Source organism: Lutzomyia longipalpis, chromosome 1 (assembly GCF_024334085.1).
Source record: "Lutzomyia longipalpis isolate SR_M1_2022 chromosome 1, ASM2433408v1".
Classification (NCBI taxonomy): domain Eukaryota; kingdom Metazoa; phylum Arthropoda; class Insecta; order Diptera; family Psychodidae; genus Lutzomyia; species Lutzomyia longipalpis.
In genome coordinates, this window is record NC_074707.1 from 50,851,536 (window position 1) to 50,869,765 (window position 18,230).

General features: G+C 37.4%; 3 protein-coding genes across 6 annotated transcripts in view; 1 reads left to right on the forward strand and 2 right to left on the reverse strand.

Moving 5' to 3' along the window:
* Window positions 1-8,842, reverse strand: part of LOC129786770 (ETS-like protein pointed) — a 29,311-nt gene extending 20,469 nt beyond the window's left edge. Inside the window, exons 1-3 of the mRNA XM_055821992.1 lie at window positions 8,346-8,842; window positions 6,234-6,410; window positions 6,029-6,140 (exon numbers count right to left, since the gene is read on the reverse strand). Coding sequence (XP_055677967.1) covers window positions 6,029-6,140; window positions 6,234-6,395 — 274 coding nt within the window. The 5' untranslated portion in view covers window positions 6,396-6,410; window positions 8,346-8,842. The remainder of the gene's footprint in view (window positions 1-6,028; window positions 6,141-6,233; window positions 6,411-8,345) is intronic.
* A 472-nt stretch (window positions 8,843-9,314) lies between these two features.
* LOC129786766 (DNA polymerase epsilon catalytic subunit 1) lies at window positions 9,315-17,258 on the reverse strand. Of its 4 annotated transcripts, none has more exons than XM_055821986.1 (5): window positions 17,101-17,239; window positions 16,898-17,021; window positions 10,807-16,838; window positions 10,413-10,745; window positions 9,315-9,404 (listed from the first exon to the last, which is right to left on the reverse strand). In XM_055821986.1, the coding sequence occupies exons 1-4, from the start codon at window positions 17,142-17,144 to the stop codon at window positions 10,445-10,447; spliced, it is 6,501 nt and encodes a 2,166-aa protein (XP_055677961.1). In that variant the 5' UTR covers window positions 17,145-17,239; the 3' UTR covers window positions 9,315-9,404; window positions 10,413-10,444. The 4 variants fall into 4 exon arrangements, with proteins under 4 accessions (XP_055677961.1, XP_055677960.1, XP_055677959.1 ...); XM_055821985.1 differs by having other exon boundaries at window positions 9,357-9,412; XM_055821984.1 differs by lacking the exon at window positions 9,315-9,404 and adding an exon at window positions 9,936-10,133 and having other exon boundaries at window positions 17,101-17,258.
* Window positions 9,433-10,470, forward strand: LOC129786777 (probable U3 small nucleolar RNA-associated protein 11). Its single transcript, XM_055821999.1, has 3 exons — window positions 9,433-9,742; window positions 9,809-9,942; window positions 10,013-10,470. Exons 1-3 carry the CDS (start codon window positions 9,551-9,553, stop codon window positions 10,395-10,397), a joined length of 711 nt encoding a protein of 236 aa, XP_055677974.1. The 5' UTR covers window positions 9,433-9,550; the 3' UTR covers window positions 10,398-10,470.
* Window positions 17,259-18,230: the final 972 nt, after the last annotated feature.

An 18,230-nucleotide genomic window follows, 5' to 3' on the forward strand; every position in this document is an offset into this window, starting at 1 on the left:
TGCCTTCGAATGTATGTATTGCCAGAGGAAGTTCATCTATAAGTACTTGCAGGAAAGAGATGGCACTACATACAATATATCTGAGAATATTTTATGAGATTATAGAATAAAAAAGAATTAATAAAAGAAAATATTGCAATTCTCCTTTTTTTTAATATAGGTTATATTATTTGTGTTTAATCCCCAATTTAGCTACACGCACTTGCAACTCGTCATTTCATAGTATTTGTTGGAAAGAGGAAAGAAAATATAATGTGTATACTTCATCATATAGGTAGGTATGTATAACAAAAAACGATCCATTCATTTATAAAGTATATTATGTACTGTACAGCATATATAATGAATTTCTATATGCAGAAAATTTTCGCACAAACACATTTATCGAGTCCTCTTTATTATTCACTTCATTCCATCGTTTTATCTGTCCCCACCCCCTTCTTCTTCCCACCTCCCCCTATCGCGACATCATACAATTGTCATTCAACAATAATAAAAAGATAGCAGCGCAAAAAGTGATATTATATCATTTAATCGCATCAATGTGAGTGTGTCAAATAATTTTGTGTATACTTTGCTACAATCTCTCTTTACATATTTCACTTAATTGGTTAAGATATCTCCTGAGCAGGGTGTTCATTTCATATATACCTAAGTAGTTTATAAAATGAACCAAAACCTTAATGAGGCAGTGAAGATTGATTTTTTGTCTATTAGATTGTGACTGTTTTTTTTTTATCCAGATTCATTTTTACACACACAAATAAAATAGGCACAAATATACCTATATGTACATGTTATGTATAATAAATTCTTTGCCATATCCGGTGATAACTTTTTGCCTTTCTCTTTCTTTTCTTTCATTTTTTTTGTTGTTGATTGTTTATAGAACACAAAATAGGAATCGACCTGTCTTTTTACATGTTACAATTTAGCATTAGGGTGGATAAACAATTTTTCAATTCGGGTTAGATAGAAATTACATTTTTCCCAATTATTTGGCGTTAAAATACACTCATTATAGGCTTAAAAAGAAATTTTAGCACTTCCAACAATTTAAAGAAAAATTGTAAGATTTATTAGGAAGGTAAAATTCTTTTATGAATGAGAACGAAAAAAACTAGCTGAGTCAATTAGAATTTTTAGCAGGTAGAGCTACAAAGGATTTTCTGGCTCAGAAACTCTTTGATTTCTACGGAATTAAGTTTTTCTTAAGTTAGTCCTTAATATTAAGACTAGAGCTTAGTTTTTACCCTGAATTTAAATTTATTGGGTTTAAGTTTTTAAACATTAGGTCCAGCTTTGGTTTGAATCCTAAAATATATTAATCATAGATTTAGATTACCTTATTCTAAAAACCTTTGAAATCTGAATCCTAATACAAAAACTTAAGCACAACTTAAGTAACTATAGTTTATAGTTTGAAATCTGGAAATCTTTACTTGGCATTTCTTAAAATTCGCAGGTAACAAGTTATGAAGACTCAAGGACAAGACACTTTCAAAAAACTTATGAGCCTAATAAGGTACTTACTATATACTGTGAGTGTAAGAAGTTCTTAAGTACTAGAAAACCTTTCAAGTGTTGCCTTTTTTCATTCAATGGAATCGATTTGTATCTTTCTTTCACTTCACTCTCCAGCTATATATAGATTCATTCGTTCATTCATACCAATTTGCCGTTATTCCCCTCATTCATCCGCGATTATATTAAAACTATATACATACATAACTTCACAACATCCTTCTGGAACTGGATATTAAAATGTCAAGAAGTGGCATAAGAAGCAAGAAAAAATATATAAGATACATACTATAAGAAATGTGAATAAAAAGATGAGAAATCCGCTCATGAGTAATAAAAGTATGTATAGGTAATAATAATACAAAAAAAGTCAATATGTGAGAGTGAGGAAAGTAAAAAAAATCAATTTCCGATTATAAATATATATTAGGTACATATGTGTGTATATATACAACACACTTCTCACGATTCATTGAGAAAAATCCAACGTAACCGCAAAAGATGTCTCTCTTGTAGTACTATAGTAGGTATAGTTTTATCTCTTTACTATAATATTTTAATTGAGTTGTTTATAATTTTGAATAGGTACCGTATATTCCTCAACTTTTATCTGTCTTCTTTCTTTTATGTAATTTATTCTTGGAATATTCAGTTTAAGAAATAAATTGATAGAGATTTAATTATTAAAAATCCCCCAACAAGTTAAGTGAATTAAAGAACAAGTGACCTTACCCTAACTGACGCCTATTTTGGTGCATTCTTCATGTGAATTGTTTGTACAAAAGCTTTTGTTTGCACTAAAAAAATTTTCTTATGCGTGTAACACTTGTCATCATGAAATATAAAAACAGCAGGTTTATCTTCACCCTCTTATAGTACTAAAATTGTGCTCAAGCATTAAATTCTACTGAACAAGTTTGTGTATATTGAACAGAGTTGCAATGCTGGTGTTAAATATATCAAATAAGGGGTGAGAGAACCCTCATATATTCCCTCCCTCATATTTTAACTACATACACCAACTGTGGGTAGAATAACTTCTCAAGTTATGTTATAGACAACGCAGCAAAAAAAAAAAAACATTTTGAAGCCAACAAAAAAATCGTTCCTAAAGACATAAGAAATGCATTCAGTTTGAGTGCAATTCCTCAGAATATACCCTCGCTAAATAACATATACACTACACATGTATATGAATTTTTGAAAGATAACGCAATGTGTTGTACCCTGTCAAGAGAAAGAAAAAAAAATTGTGAGAGAACATTCAGGGTATACTAACACAGTAGGAATCAACCTTTAGCTTGTGGTTTTCAACACATTTTACAACGGACTTTCTGAACAGATTGCAAAAAAATAAGAAACAGGGTTCTATCTAATATAAAAAGAAAGAACAATATTTAAAATCAAATATACAATTCAATAAATCAATAGAGATAGATATAATTTCTTTGAAATAAGATAGATTTCTGAAATATTTGAAAGTATATGAAACAAGTTTTTTGTAAAGCAAATGTTTACGGCCTCTGCCTAAAAGTCTAGAGTTTTGGCCCCTATCACTTGCCTTATTAGACAAAAACATGTCGTGCATTTTTTTTTCTCTAAATATTGAATCACTTTGCTAACGCTTTAAAGTTCATTTTTGTGTGCTGCTTAATTTGAAGTGTCCAACTCAAAAAAATCAAGTTCTAAGAAAACGAAATAAGAAGAATTTTGATTGATTTAAAAAGAAAAGAATGAAATTTGAATTAAGGGATGGTCACGTTATTTTGGAAACTCTACAGGAACAAAATGGCCAAAATGTGAGAATTTCAAATAATTTTTTTGAGCACAAAAATTTATTTTCAAAATTGAAAATACTGAATTCTTATCAATATTTGGCCATTTAACAAGAGTGCAAGTAAATTTCGAATTTTTGGTTTCAAAATTGGCTTGAAAATCGCTCTTGAAAGTCCCCGAGTTTCCAAAATAACGTGACCATCCCTTATTTCCAATAGCATAAGAAAATCTAATGATATTACTCCCTTCTCTTGCATTTGATTTTTATATATGTTTGTATGTATTAGGTAGGTATTTATTTGTAAATTGTATCGCAGTGAGATTTTATTGAATAAATGACCATTTAGCTCATTTTTTTTCTCCCAACTCTCACTGCATGTAAATTAAATAATTTGCCGTCGCAGCCTCGTTGAAGGAGCAATGCACAGCGTATACAATCAAATAAAAAAAAAAGTCCGAGAGATTTTCAGTGGCTCCACATTGGTTATAATTGAAATAAAAGTAGTTGATGGAGTAATTTTACCAACGAGGCGTTAAACGTTGTTCCCCAGCAACCTAACGCATACATATTTGTATATGACCACAAGATAATATGTCCCAATGAGAAGAAATAAATTTACTTCATTTAACGAACCACTCACGTACTTCAGTTAACTACATATATATATGTAATAAGTGTATGAAATTCACTATAAAGGACAACTTCTCTGTCCGAGTGAACCGAAATTAAATTAAATTTTCATTACGTTGGGCATAATATAAAACAGAGTTATTCTATAATCTAAACAATTTCAATGTAAATTTACTTGTAATGTGAAATTTATCTCCACTTTGCCACCCATTTCGAATTGATGGAGAGAGAAGAAAAAAAGGAACAAAAAGCAACGTTTATCGGAATGTGCGTGTTGGATACTAAAATATCAATGTAAAAATGTAATTTTTATTATTGGTGGGTGAGTGAAGAAAAATTAAACAGAGAAAGATGAGATGGAGGAAAAATAGCATTTTCTTATTTAATAATCAAAATGGTTGAATTTGTTTATATTATTAAATCTCCCCAGTTGTGTGAAGTTTTTTCTCCTTCACAACTTTTCAAATATTATGTATATATATATATATATTATGTAGGAGTGCAGAAACAACGCGGGGAATAGAAAATTGTATTAAGGGAAAATTGTTTATAAATTTTCCGTGGCTAGTCCCGGAGAGATGCGGAGGCACATTTTCCACCTTCTTCTTTTCTTCAAATCTCTGCAACATTCAATGCTGAAATTTACTCTCTTCTTTTTATATCAAAAGAACTTTTTTTTTCTTCCTTCCTTCTCATCTTTTGCCTCCAAACTGCGTCTTGTTACAGCACAATTACAAATAATGTAAACAAACAAGATTCTTTTGGAGTCTCTTTTTTTATCTTAGCTTTGAGAATATATCTTTTATTTTATATATATACATATATTTGCTAGCATATGATAAACTTCAATTAGGTAATATAGTTGGTGCATCAAATCCGTTTCTTTTTTTTATTCATCCCAACAGCCGCCCACATCAATTGAAAATAGACTCCCTTTGCATTTTACAATAACAACAAAAATAATAAAATGGAGATAGAAAAAAAAGAGCATAAAATCAAAACACTCGCCACACAGAGATAAAAGGAAAATCTAATTAACTATTTGGTCTTTAGTGGGGAAGAAAGACCAAAAAAAAAAATAATTATACCAAATTATTTAGGTATCAAAAAGAAATTTTAAATAAAAACTTTTCTTTCTTCTTTTATTATTTTTTTTTCATCTATAAATGTAAATATTCTTTGATAGATCGAGAATTAGAATATGTACATATGCATATATATATGTATAGGTATATAAAGTTATATGGTACTGATGTGGCATTTTATTACAAATTAAAATCAACTTTATATTGTGGAAAATACTCGAGAGAATACATATATTATATATGTATAGGGAGGTGTTCAATGTACATATTTACTTATAAAACCCCGATTTGTAATTAAGACTTGAGGCTGACTTATTTCCACCCAAAAGGATCTTCATTTGCACTTTATTTGCCTGTCCTCTTGTTAAATATCCCCCCTCAGGGATATTTCCATCCACACTTGTTGTGTGTCCGTGTCAATAAAAACACAATTCTTTTATGTACATTGTACAAGTACATAGTATATTGTATATCTCAACATTCTCCTACCCCCAATATATTTTCAATATTGCAATATATCCATTAATTTTCATCCCTAATGGGGAGTAAAAGAAAAGTTTGTAGTGGTAATGACGTTTTCTCGTTCAATGGAAAATTGTGCAACATTTTATTTTCCGACGTGCTCATGGGAAAATAAATTCCTTTAATAAAATTGGAGAAAAAATAGAACACGCAGTATGGAGGATGCATTATTGTGGTGGAAGGTAAAACCTTCTTGAGCAGACAAGTGGACGCATAATTAAATCAGTGATGCTGAGAGACCATTTTAAAAGCCAATCATTTTATTACCCTGCCGTATCTCATGTTCCCACATTTGTTGTGTTATTTTTGAAAATTAGATTTCCAGTGGAAAAACACCGCCTAATGGTACTCATTCATCTCTATTACCCTATGAGCGCCTCTCATTCTACCCGAACAAGCACCCACTATAGGCAATATTGTACTATATAATGTATGCAGTATATCAAGGGGAAAGGCACAAAGAGATAATAGATAAAAAAAAAATACTCACCGATTGAGGATTCAGTGTCGGATAAATCTGAGAGGCTCGGAACTTTTTGTATACCCTTAACCCCATCGAAGTCGGGTTCTTCTTTGATACGTACAAGGGGTTCATCTTGATCCTGCAAAATAAAATTTATTAGCAATCAATTTTTCTTCACAAGTCTACCATTGAAAAAAAAAAAAAGTGAAATCCCTCCTCCACTATTACTCACCTTTGGATAGATTGGGAGTGGGAGAAAAGTCACTCTTTTCTTCTGCTTCACTGGCTTTTGGAAATTATTGATTGACATCCTCTTATCACCACTAAATGTTTCATAGAACGTTGAATCTTGCAGTGAATAATTGTCCAATTCTTCAGTTATTTCCAAAGCCATGGCTCCTTACGAATACTGCGTGTGTGCGTGTGTATGCAGAGATTGAAAAGAAAAGAAATCATTAAAATTTTAAAAACATATTCCTAATGGCTTTTTCATACAAAAAACAAACTCTAAAAGAGATATATTGTAGGTAAAATACAAAACATTTTACCTTAGCTATAAAATGTGAACTTGAAGTGAATTTTTATCAGAAAACAAGATCTTCCCTTGCATGGGTTATCTTTAGCTAGAAAATCTTACTTAAATATTTGCAAGTTTTTGTGCATTTCAACATTTTGTGTCACTGTCAATTGCAACTTGCATGTCTTTCTGCATTATTTAAAACCATTTGACCAATTTTCAATTAATTGAGTTTGTATGAATGAATAAAAAAAAATGTTCCACCTTTAATTTTAATTCGATCGCCAACAATTAGTTTAATCATTTTGGACATTTCATCATTCTCTAAATTACGTTTTGGTAATTTCTGACGTGAAAATAACATTTTAAACTATTCAAGAAACTCCTCCTTTTTTTTTTTTTGGGAAAATAATTGGATTTTTATTGTCAATCCTACAGCTCCTCTTTCCGGGATATATCTCTGTATAAAATGTACATTATAATATATCTTGGGTATCTCTGCACAGTGGTTTTCTTCCCTTTTTCTGCACAACACCAGAGAGAGATCATCTTGCAAGAGAGTGTGTACAGGTGAACACGAAGGGAGAAAAAGTGTAAATAGACCTGAGAATGAGGCATATACAGGAGACAAGAAAATGAGAAAAAAAAACGTGAAGAGACTGTCTCTGAAGACAAAGAAGATCGTTTTGCCATGAAATCAAACACACAGACTTTTTTTTTCATATAACTCTATATGAGTTGAAGAGCCTTTCTCAGGTGCAAAAGGAAAGCTGCGTGAGTGAATTTTGAGACTCGTGGGCCCCTTTTCTGTGCGGGAGACGCAGTGGGAAAATCCCGTCAAAAAGCATATAGAGAGAAATAATCAATATGGTCGTGGCAAAAATTAAGTGTTTTTTTTTGTGCGGTTTGGCGTGATATTTTATTTTCTTGGAAAGCTTCTATCAGGCGCTCTGTGTGTATTTTCTTGTTGTTTCCCAACCAATTCTCTGATTCATTTTTTTATACTCTATTATGGAGAATTTTTCACACACAAACTCATGGAATTTAATCAATCTTTAATCGAATTTCATGTTTTACTGATTGTACGCCCCAAACACACAAATTGGTGGGGGGAGAGAAGATTTTGATAGGAAAGCGCGCTTGATGTTTTTTTTGCCGCTTTTCTGTCGTGCCCAAGGTGGAGACAGTAATTAATTAATAAAAGGTCGCTTGAAGAGACATGGGGGCACTTTTTTGTGCTGCCTGCCTGCAACCAAAGCGATTTTTTTGACGTCCCCGTATGTGCCTTGCCTAAGCAGAGAATTTAAACTTCAACAGAACACCCGCTTGTGAGTTAAAGTTCTTCTTTTCTTTTTTGTCTACTCTATTACTTTATTTTTTCTTTTAATTCTTATTCTCTGCTGGGCATGCGAGAGCAGAGCTGCGATATTGCAAAGCCAAAAGAGGGGCACACAAAGTGGAAGAGATACCCGGAGAAGGCGTCACCGGGACAAGTTTTGTACCCCTCGGCATGATCGTCGCGCGGAGAAAAAGTTGCGCAGCGCTCTCGCATCGGCTCTTTCAGCTCACACAAAACTATAAATACAACACACTCATGAATGAACATTTTGTATGAATGGGAGTCATTTCTCAATGAATGCTCTCTCATCGGCTGTGAGACCCTTTTTCCCATGGCTCCCTCTCGCTCTCACACTCACCAAAGCGTCTCTATAAATGGGGGATTCGCCTGATTTTTTTTACGGGGGGAAAACACAGTATGCAAGGGAATTATAAGGATAAAGGGTGAAAGACCACAAAGAAGGGAATAAATAAATAAAAGAAGCTTACCACAGGTGTAAAAGTATTGCTGCTTTAGTGTCACGTAATTGAGAGTTTTCATGCAGTCTCATCAATACACTCTCTCACACTCTTGATCTTTTTTTTTTCCTCACTCCTTCGCTGCCCGCGAGAACTTTAAAATAGCCACTCGGTGACGTTGTTTTTTTTATTATTTCTCTTTTATTTTCCCATTGATAACAAAACTCGCAGTACTTTTTTTTGTTAGCTCGCCTATCGCGCCATTTGTATGTGTGTGTGGGTGCGACAAGACGATATTATGAGGCACTCAAAATCACAGAAATTACACAGAAATGAAGAAATATTCTTGCAAAAAACAAAAGAAAGGCAACACTATTCCCTTCAAGGAGTCTTGCAAGGTGGATTGAAGTGAATTCTTGAACAACAATCACAAAGTAATGGCGAAAGAAGCACAAAAAGCGTTCAAACTGTTGCTCTTCGGTTGCGTTTTGTCAAGAGCACTGCGATGGATAAGCTATACATAAGCATAGACTGCATGTAGGGCTTGTGATTCATCTGGCTTACTTTGCTTTGCTACGCACATTTTTTTGTACACTTGCAAAAGAAAGCAATATTGTTTGTTATAGTATTTATGAATTAGAATTTAAAAAATATTCTTTGACGGTTCATGTCGTTCATGTGTAATATAAATAGAAATATTTCAATATGGAATACGATGATGAAATATTTTGAGTCAATTGCAATAGCTGTGACCTTACAGAAAAGAAGGTGACAGTGGCGCACCCAAGTGGTTATTCTAGGAAAGAAAAATGTACATCTTGATGGGAATCAAAAAGGTTTCTCAATTTAATTTTTATAATAGAAGAATAAAATAAATCTTATTTGTAATATTCATTCGTTCAAAATATTGTAAAAAAAATCCTATTTCGTTCATTTTATTGATGAAGCTGAGAATGCTTTAATATTTATTGAAAACCCCTATTTCTTGAAGGAATGAAAACATAAATGATATTCCCATATTGATCCACATTGTATGAGTGAGCTTGAATAGAGGTGTCGACTGTGTGGATGTCGAAACGACGTCCGGCCCTGCAAAACTTAAAAAGAAGAAGAGTTGAGGTGTCAATGTGGGACGTATTAATAAATAGAAAATAAGGTTCGTTTACTAAAGAAAACAGTTTTTTTTTAATTAAATAATAATAACTTTGCTATAAGGAAGAATTTTGTTTGAAAGAATGAGTCAGAGGATTCACAAGGAACGGCATCAGCCGGAATCAAGAAAGCAACTGGGAATTCTTGAAAAGAAAAAGGACTACAAAGTACGAGCGCAACACTACAAGGAAACACGTGAGACGATAAAACTCCTGAAAAAGAAAGCTCTCAATAAGAATACCGATGAATTCTATCACCATATGATAAACCAAAAGGTAAGGTTCTTCCTAATTAATAATGCCAACTAAATTATTTTGCTAATAACCTATAATAATTTGCAGCCTAAGCGAGACTTTGTTGACATCGGTGAGAGAAAACCCAAAGAGAAGGTCACGGATGAGTCTCTTCTGCTTAAGACACAAGACCTCAAGTATCTCACGTCTCGTAGAACGATTGAAACAGCTCAGGTGAACAAGTAAGGCGTCATTGTTATATTAATTATTCAGATTTAATTACAAAAGTCAAAATATATTTCCTTATTATAGGCTATCATCGCAACTCCATATCGTTGACTCCAAAACCATCGGGAACAAACACACTTTCTTCGTGGACCAAGATGAATTTGAGGACTTTGACGTCGCTAAAAGACTTCGGACACATCCACGTCTATTGGGAAATAAAACAAATCGAATGACATTTGAACAAATTGAGCAAATTGGGGATTTGGAATTGGCAGAACAAGACATTGAAGCTGTGAATAATCTCAAGAAAAAATCCTACAAAAAACTCCAAGAAAGGATTAAGCGTGAAAAGCAAATTGTTGAGGCGCACTTGAAGCTTGCCGATAAGGTATCACGGGAGAAGAAACGCCTAGTGGAAGATGATGATGGAAAACCAAGAAGAGAGCCAAGCTATGTGAGAAAGAAGTAAAAGGGGCAGTCTTACCTTAATGTTTTTTTTCTTCTTTTTGTTGAAATTCAATAAACGCTCTTTATCCACTTGATGAAGTTCTCAAGCAGAGGCATTCGATATTCTTCAGCGACCACCAGGAAACTCTCAAGGTCCCGTTGAATGTCCTCGCGAGGTAGCAAATTGGTGAAGGCTCCCATACATTCGCAAACTCTCGTCATATTGTCCAGTTTGATTTGTTTGCAAATGACACACTTTACGTCCTGAAGGGTATATGACATGAGTTTCCGCTGAATAATTTCCAGCAGCAATCCCTCAATCTCATCTGTACTGTAGCATCCCAAGCATTGAGAACAAAGCCAAACAGGCCTAAAATTTTAAATGATTAAATAAACAGATTCAAAATTTGTATTTTTTTTATAACACTCACACTCCATCCTTTAGTGCCCTGTGGGGATCGTTGTGAAGATTGAGATCTCTGCAATGATTGCAAGCCTTGCATATGACCTCCATAAGGGTGAAATTATGTGTGGTGTCCTTCCACTTGGCTGCTTCACTGAATTCCCCAATTCCAATCAATTTAAGTAAATTCCTATGCAGAGATTCCACTTGTGGTGTAAAGCATTCCGCAACGGAGAGGATTCTATTGAGCGCTGTGACAAATTGTAGAGCCGGCTTGGTTGCGTGATAATTGAACTTCTTGTGAATATGTTCCACAATGGTGAAGGCACGATGGGAATGCTCCTCAAAGGCCTTTTCGGGTGTTTCTGCCGTTGCCAGGCTTGTCAAAAGTCCTGATATTAGCTTCTCCAAATATTCCCCACAATTCCCCTCTTTTGGCAATTGATCCACAATATTGAATGCCATCTCAATCTCCAGTGGTGCATCGGATTCACCATCTGTCGCGGGTGCAATGCGAATACCGCCAAAATTGAAATTATCAATCCACAAGAGATACTTCCAAGATTGCTGGAAAGCCAAATGTAGCCCATGAAACATTTCCTTGTTGCGAATATTTTGGCAAATGTAATCCGTATAGTTGATGGCCTCTATTGGGGATTCCTTTCCCGTGTTAATGATGATTCGATTGAAATCTGCAAAGATTATTGTTGCTCCTAGTCTCTGAAATTCCGCAAGGAGCTGCAGGAAGTACTTCCGGACAAGATTAAACATTGTACGTCGCAGTGCAGGATCGTACAGCAATGCGGCCGGGGATTTAATCCAACGGTAAAAGTGCATAACTTGCGTATCAGAGAAGATGCTGCGATTGAGAGATATATCACGTAGCCACCCGTTCACCATGAGACGCATCACACGAAGTGTTGAGTTGCAATGGGAGGATTCATCGTATGTTGCTTTAGAGCGTCCCTCGAGCATTTCATCGACAAACCCCTGGGGTATCATGTCAAAGGAGACTGCATTGAATGCCCCCTCAGCTTCTTGAATTCGATTTGATTGCAGTAAAGCACTCACAGCGAGATTCTCAATGTTCAGCACAACAGAGATGCTGGGATAGAGATTACTGCGATTCTGCACGCGGGAATTGCCATCATCAAACTCCGTTAGGAGGCGACTGTCATCCGTTTCACGTCCCCCAAGGTCTGGACGATTTGTTTTTGAGCACCACAAGATGAATTTATTCTTCTGCAGGTAACGCGCAAAGAACAAATCTGCCCCAAAGAGAATGGGATCCGTGGGCATATTGCCAATGGGTATGTGGTAGTACCTACATTGTCGCAACATTGATTCCACCACACGTGGTAGGTTGAGAAAGTGTCGAATAATTGATCGACATCCATTCTGTTGCCAATTGATTGCAGACAACAGGGATAGTTCGTCTGTAATGTGAATTTGTACCTGTGGGAATTCCATTAGTTGCGGTATTGAACTTGTGAGCTGATTGAGCCCCATGGAGACTTGAAGAAATAGCAAAGTAGGACCCTTAATTTCATGCTTACACCCCGAAAGGATTCTCTGGATGTTTTTATGAATATTCTTGGCATCAGTTTCGATAATAACGTCAAAGTCCATCTCACTTGTGGAGAGCTTTTCCTGCCCATTGCGTTCCATCAGGGCTTTCACCTCACTACCGTAGAGGGTACGAAGATTGGGCATTTGATTCGTGCGCACAGTGTCCAACACCAAAATTGTTGCTTTCTTCGTTGCTGGTACAAATACACCCCACATTTCTCTCTTCCCCGAAGCACTACTATGCTGATAGAGGAAGATCTTCTTCAGTTGTCCATAGTTCTGGAGGTACGTGCGATTTGTATCACTCCGAAATTCAAGTTGTTCCAATGAAAAATTATCTGTATTTGTCCGTCGCCTATCGCCTTTCTGCACAGCGCATTTACATCCCAAATCAACCAGCGTACGGAATTGAAGACTCGTCTGTGTCTCATAAATCCCCTCAATGTCTGGCGTTGTGAGATCAATCAATATATCGAGTTTACGATCCTGAAATGTCTGTTCCGGAATCTGATAGCGATATAGGTGATACACAGGACTCGATCGTGGTAGAATCCTGTGAACTTTCTTAAAGACAGCATTCTCAGCATCCTCAAGATCCGCACTCAATGGTGTTCGTTGATTTATATAAAATACACGGGGAACAGTGAGTCGTATCCTGTGAAGTTCCTCGCCATTTATGAGGATCCACATTACAAAATTCCCCGGATAGTCCGTTTCGGCAATTTGAATAATCTCCCACGTGCTCTCGAGGAGGGTAGACTGAGTTTTCCGCAAGAATCCACCAATTGTGGCTTTTGTGTGTCTAAAATCGGAGAAATCCTTCGGCCGCGTTGCTGCTTCATCAATCCTCTGCTGTTTGCCACGACCCTTTCGTGCCAGGGCACGCTGCTCGAGTTGCAGCATCCATTTCTTCTTCTGATACTTCACCCACTCCTGAACTTCTTCACGTGATGGCCCAAGTGGTGGTCGTGTGCCCAAAAAACTCTCAATTGATTCTTCCCCATCGAGAACTTCTTGTCTCTTTCGCTTTATTGAAATTGGTCGTGTGTCTCGTGATGTAGATGGAGCATCTCTTGTTAAATCTTCAATGTCTGCAACAACATCTGTCGTCATCGTCGTTGATGGTTTTGGTTGTGCTGCAAAAATCTCATCAATCTTTCTCTGCTTGAAGACATCTTCTTTCTGTAGGATTTTTTTGTGTAGCCACTCAGGATGTGCCACGCGTTCCACCGGATTTGAGAGCCCCTGGAGGACAGCTGGGATTGTAATGATCTTCTGAATTGTCCCACCCAAGCGTTCAATGTAGTAATTCCAATCGAGAACATCGCGAATATCAGCATCCCCCATACTTGGATCTTTTAGCCATCGCGACAGGTAGTGACGGCGAACACTGGCTTCGGACTGGAAGATTGCCAATGGAATAGCCCGTTCTGTCACGGGGGCACCTTCAGGTTTGGCCGAAATGATATATTTACACGATAGCCCAGCATCTTTAATCATTTGATCCCCCAAGAATTCCGCCAGACGCTTTGCTGTTGATATTGATGTTGATTTTTGTGCGCCATAGTCTGCAAGTTTTCGTGACATTGAACGATTTTCCGAAATCAATTCGAATAGCTCGCTATCTGGCATACTTTCACCCTTGCTGTAGAGAACATCGAGCCAGTAGTTTGCTACCTTAGCTGCACTTCCGTAGGATTCTTCGAGCGTACTCCCTTGGAGGAAGGCATCAAAGACAGATGATTGAAAATTCTTAATAAGTTGCAACTCTCCGCGTCGTTTCACCTCGAAACCCTTGAGTTCGGCAATTGAACCATCAAAATTAAATACAGCATAGCGCTTTTTCAATTTCTTCCCCTCTTCTTTGGCAGCCGGAAGTACCATGGCCAAGTATGGCCCGTCAACTTCGAAAAAAATCGAATTTTCCGCCCTTTTCTCATACTTCGGGCGTTCCCCCTCGGTCTTATCCACCAATTCGTGGTACTGCTCATTCGTAAAATGTTCCTTGACCATGGCATTGAGAATTGCATTGGGGTAGGACACAATGAATTTCCCACCCTTCGCTTCGGCGCTGCGTACAGTGAAGTTTTGCGGAAAAGACGCCGGGAGAATACACCAAATACCATCTGTGTCAAGTTCAAGGGGTCGCCCGACTTTCTCAATAATTTCACGGGCTTTCCGGATGATATTTGCACCCGTGAGACATACAATGCCACCCATTGGCATACTATGCCATCGAGCACCGCGACGCATTACGTATCCATAGAAGGAATTCAGGATGCATTTATGGGCTAGTTGGAGGGAATCATAGAGAACTTCACGCCCCTTTGCGGCTTTTATTTCGGTGGCATCACCCGTCTTTAGGGCCTCCACAACAGCCGCCTTGGCAACTTTGGTCATCTCTTTGTACTCATAGCGACGATCACGGAAGGAACGCACGGTGTCAACGTAGAAACTATTCTCCTTTTGGCACACTGTACTCGTTTTGGTTTCCAAGCGTGTAGTTTTGCGCTTTTTATAGGCCATTTTGCAGTAATCATTGAGGCGTTTCTTCTCATATGCCACCTGATCCTCGCGCGAGAGTTGATTGAAGGCCCGCGGGGGACCTCCAGGGAAGAGGGGAGGGAATGTTTCAGTCTCCAATTGTTGCTGTATTCGCTGGAGTTCACTTTTTGTCGCTGGGAGCATCTCACCGCGCCACGACCACGTCATGTTGCGCTTGCAGCACGCTGTGGGTTCATTGAAGTCACAAACGGCACAATTTGTTTCATTCACCATGGCATAGGGTTGCAGGCGATTCGTCAGGATAATATTGGGATACATGGCACCCACGTCCAAATGATAAATGACCGGATGTTCAATCCTATTGGGTACATTGCGAAGAGCCTCGAGCTCAGTGCCAATTGCAGCTGAGACTTCGGATAAATTCGTCACACTGTCCATTGGGACGCCCTTCTCAACGGCAATAGCATGATGGAGGACTTTGGGCACGTCTGCCTGAAGGGTGGCAATCATTTCGGGATCAATACGAAAACGATATGGGATATCAGCACGGAAAACACCGGATTCGAGGGCTTCTACGTGCCCCCCGACGTATGTTTCAGAATCCAAAACATACCCTTCGGCAATTTTGTTAACTTCCTCAACTTGCTTATTGGGGAAGATGACATTCGCATGGAAGCCCTGGACCATAAGGAGATTTTCGCATAGTGTCCCTGAGCCTTTGCGTAGTACCTCATCGGGTTCAAGGGGAATAATTGTGGCCAAGGCAAATATGAAGGGATGCACGTATTTCATGTAGAGATAGTATGTTGCAACAGCATCTGACACGGAATAGTTGCAGAGTACTTGGGGCCTCTTAACGGCCAGAGAGCAAATCTCCTCTGGATCCAATTCCACGGGGTCATACCGCAGCTTAGCCTTAGCCACTGCTTTGAGCCCTTGCGATCCCACGGGCAAGTAGGAATCACGCTTAACCCAATTCAAGCAATCCAAGTGCACGGCTGGGCGTGACAAGTAGTACCCTTCGCGATTCTTACTGAATCCAATCTCCTGCTTCATGTCAATATCATAGACAGCAGCACGGGTCTCGAGGAATGGCCAATCAAAGAAATCCCCGTTGTAGGAGGAAAATATGTGTGGCTTCACCTCGTTAATGTGACCGAAGAACTTTTCAATTGTTGCCTTTTCATTGGGTTCATTGAATACCGTGAATGTTGCCTCAAATTCCGCTTTTGGTGTATACTCAAAACTCTTCACATCAGCCGAAATGATCTCTCGATTGGTTATGAGGTACCCCTGCCCGTCAATCATGTAGGAAATCATAATAATTTGATCGGTATTTGCATCCGGAAATTTCAACGGAAGCTTCGTTGTTTCAATATCAAATGCCAGAACAATGGGATCAGGGCGATCAATGATGTCCGTGCAGGGCTTTATGGTTGGATTATCCCTCCCATAGCATGTGACAGTGTACCAATTGCCACAGAATATGCTGAGATCAATGCAAACACGCACATGGTAGGGAATATCGTGTTCCCGGATGTCCACAATGGATTCCATATAGTCAGAATTGAATAAATCACTCCCACGGGAAGTTCCAGCTGTTCCTGCCACTTCTGCGAGGAGTTGCATATAGTTTGTATGATTCTTTGCATTCTCCTGATTCTTCTTTACAGCAGCCAGCAACTCCCGGCGCACCTTATGCAAAGCATTGAGATTGTGAAATGAGAGCTTAATGTAGTTCTGTTTGAGCCCAATGAGATGATTCGGTAGCTCAAGATCTTCCTTTTCCACTGCTTCGGACTTTGCAATGTGCCCGGCGTATTTTCTATCAAGGAATCTGTGGACTTCACTAAACTGACCAGCTTTGGGTAGTACAAAAAAGTATGGTTGATAGACAATTGTGGCCTTAAATCGTGCTCCCGTCATCTCCAAAAAGTACATATCGAGCCCTGCTACTAACTGCCGATCATCATTCAGCACTTCAGCCTAATAAAATGTCATTTTAAGGAACCAAACAAAAGGAGAAAATGAATCTTGGGACTTACAGAGTGCAGATTAAGGAGATAACCATTCCTTTCTTTAGAATCGGTGGGCTTCTTGAAACCATAGCGAAAGTCAATCCTCTCATTGTCCTGTATTGCCTTGAAGCTAAACTCCGATCCAGAATTCCTAAAAAGACGCCCACGGAAGAATAATCATTCACAATCCAAAACATTTTCCTTTAAAAACATCTTCAACTCTGTCTTACCCAACGTAATTTTTGGCTTTAAGACTTCCAGTATTAACACTCATCTTCTAAGAGCACAATCACATTTAGTATCTCACAAATTATAAAATGAAAAATGCAAGAAAGTCAAATATTTTGGAAAATCTTCTTCACACCTTCACTATAACTTTTGAGGTTATGTTATTTCGCGCTCTTTTTTTTAGTGAAACATCATTATGTATACGCGAAAAGAACGTTATTCACTATACATACAGTAAGTCCCCCGCATGTAACCAAAATTGGGTTTTAAATTATTGTAGGGGATCATTAAAGGTTCAAAATAAGCGTGGTCATTTCCCGGAAAAGCGCTGGGAAACCTACGAATTTTCCGATTTTCTGTTAAACCTATGTTGATTGATTTCTCAATTTATAGCAATCGTAGGATATTGCGATTGGTGTCAAATTAAAGCTATATTAATGCTTAATATTATATATTAAAACCATTTTCCAAAATCCACTAGAAGGTGAAAATTCGGAAAAATTTTCCGAACACGCATTTTTCTTTCGCCTCCCATTTCCACAATATTGCATGGGACCACTTGGAACATCCTTTATTTTGTAGCATTTTTAATTATCTTTCATTTGGTATAACACTTGCAGGGGAAATCCGCTGGGAAAACTCGCTACAGAATGATTTTCTAAAGTTAAGCACGTTTTCGCATTGGAGAAAAAGAGATGGACAATTTTTTTTCTAGGGGAATTCTTAGAACATTCTGGAAACATCAAAGAGGAGAAATCGTTTATCTCTTTTCTTCCAACGCGAAAATGTGCTTAACTATGGAAAATCATTCTGTAGCGAGTTTTCCCAGTGGATTTCCCCACCAAGTGCTATACCAAATGAAAGGGGATTAAAAAAACTACAAAATAAGGGATGATCCAGGTGGTCCCATGCAATATTGTGGAAATGGGAGGCGAAAGAAAAATGCGTGTTCGGAAAATCTTTCCGAATTTTCACCTTCTAGTGCATTTTGGAAAATGGTTTTATTATATAATATTAACCATTAATATAGCTTTAATTTGACACCAATCGCAATATCCTACGATTACTATAAATTGAGAAATAAATCAACATAGGTTAAACAGAAAATCGGAAAATTCGTAGGTTTCCCAGC

Excerpts from the sequence above, each read along its gene's own strand:
- LOC129786777 (XM_055821999.1), top strand. The coding sequence starts at position 9,551 with ATGAGTCAGAGGATTCACAAGGAACGGCATCAGCCGGAATCAAGAAAG. Across the intron at positions 9,743-9,808 it reads ACCATATGATAAACCAAAAG|CCTAAGCGAGACTTTGTTGA; the intron begins GTAAGGTTCTTC and ends AATAATTTGCAG. Across the intron at positions 9,943-10,012 it reads GAAACAGCTCAGGTGAACAA|GCTATCATCGCAACTCCATA; the intron begins GTAAGGCGTCAT and ends TCCTTATTATAG.
- LOC129786766 (XM_055821986.1), bottom strand. The coding sequence starts at position 17,144 with ATGAGTGTTAATACTGGAAGTCTTAAAGCCAAAAATTACGTTGG. Across the intron at positions 16,839-16,897 it reads ATCTCCTTAATCTGCACTCT|GCTGAAGTGCTGAATGATGA; the intron begins GTAAGTCCCAAG and ends ACATTTTATTAG. Across the intron at positions 10,746-10,806 it reads AGGGCACTAAAGGATGGAGT|GCCTGTTTGGCTTTGTTCTC; the intron begins GTGAGTGTTATA and ends TTAAAATTTTAG.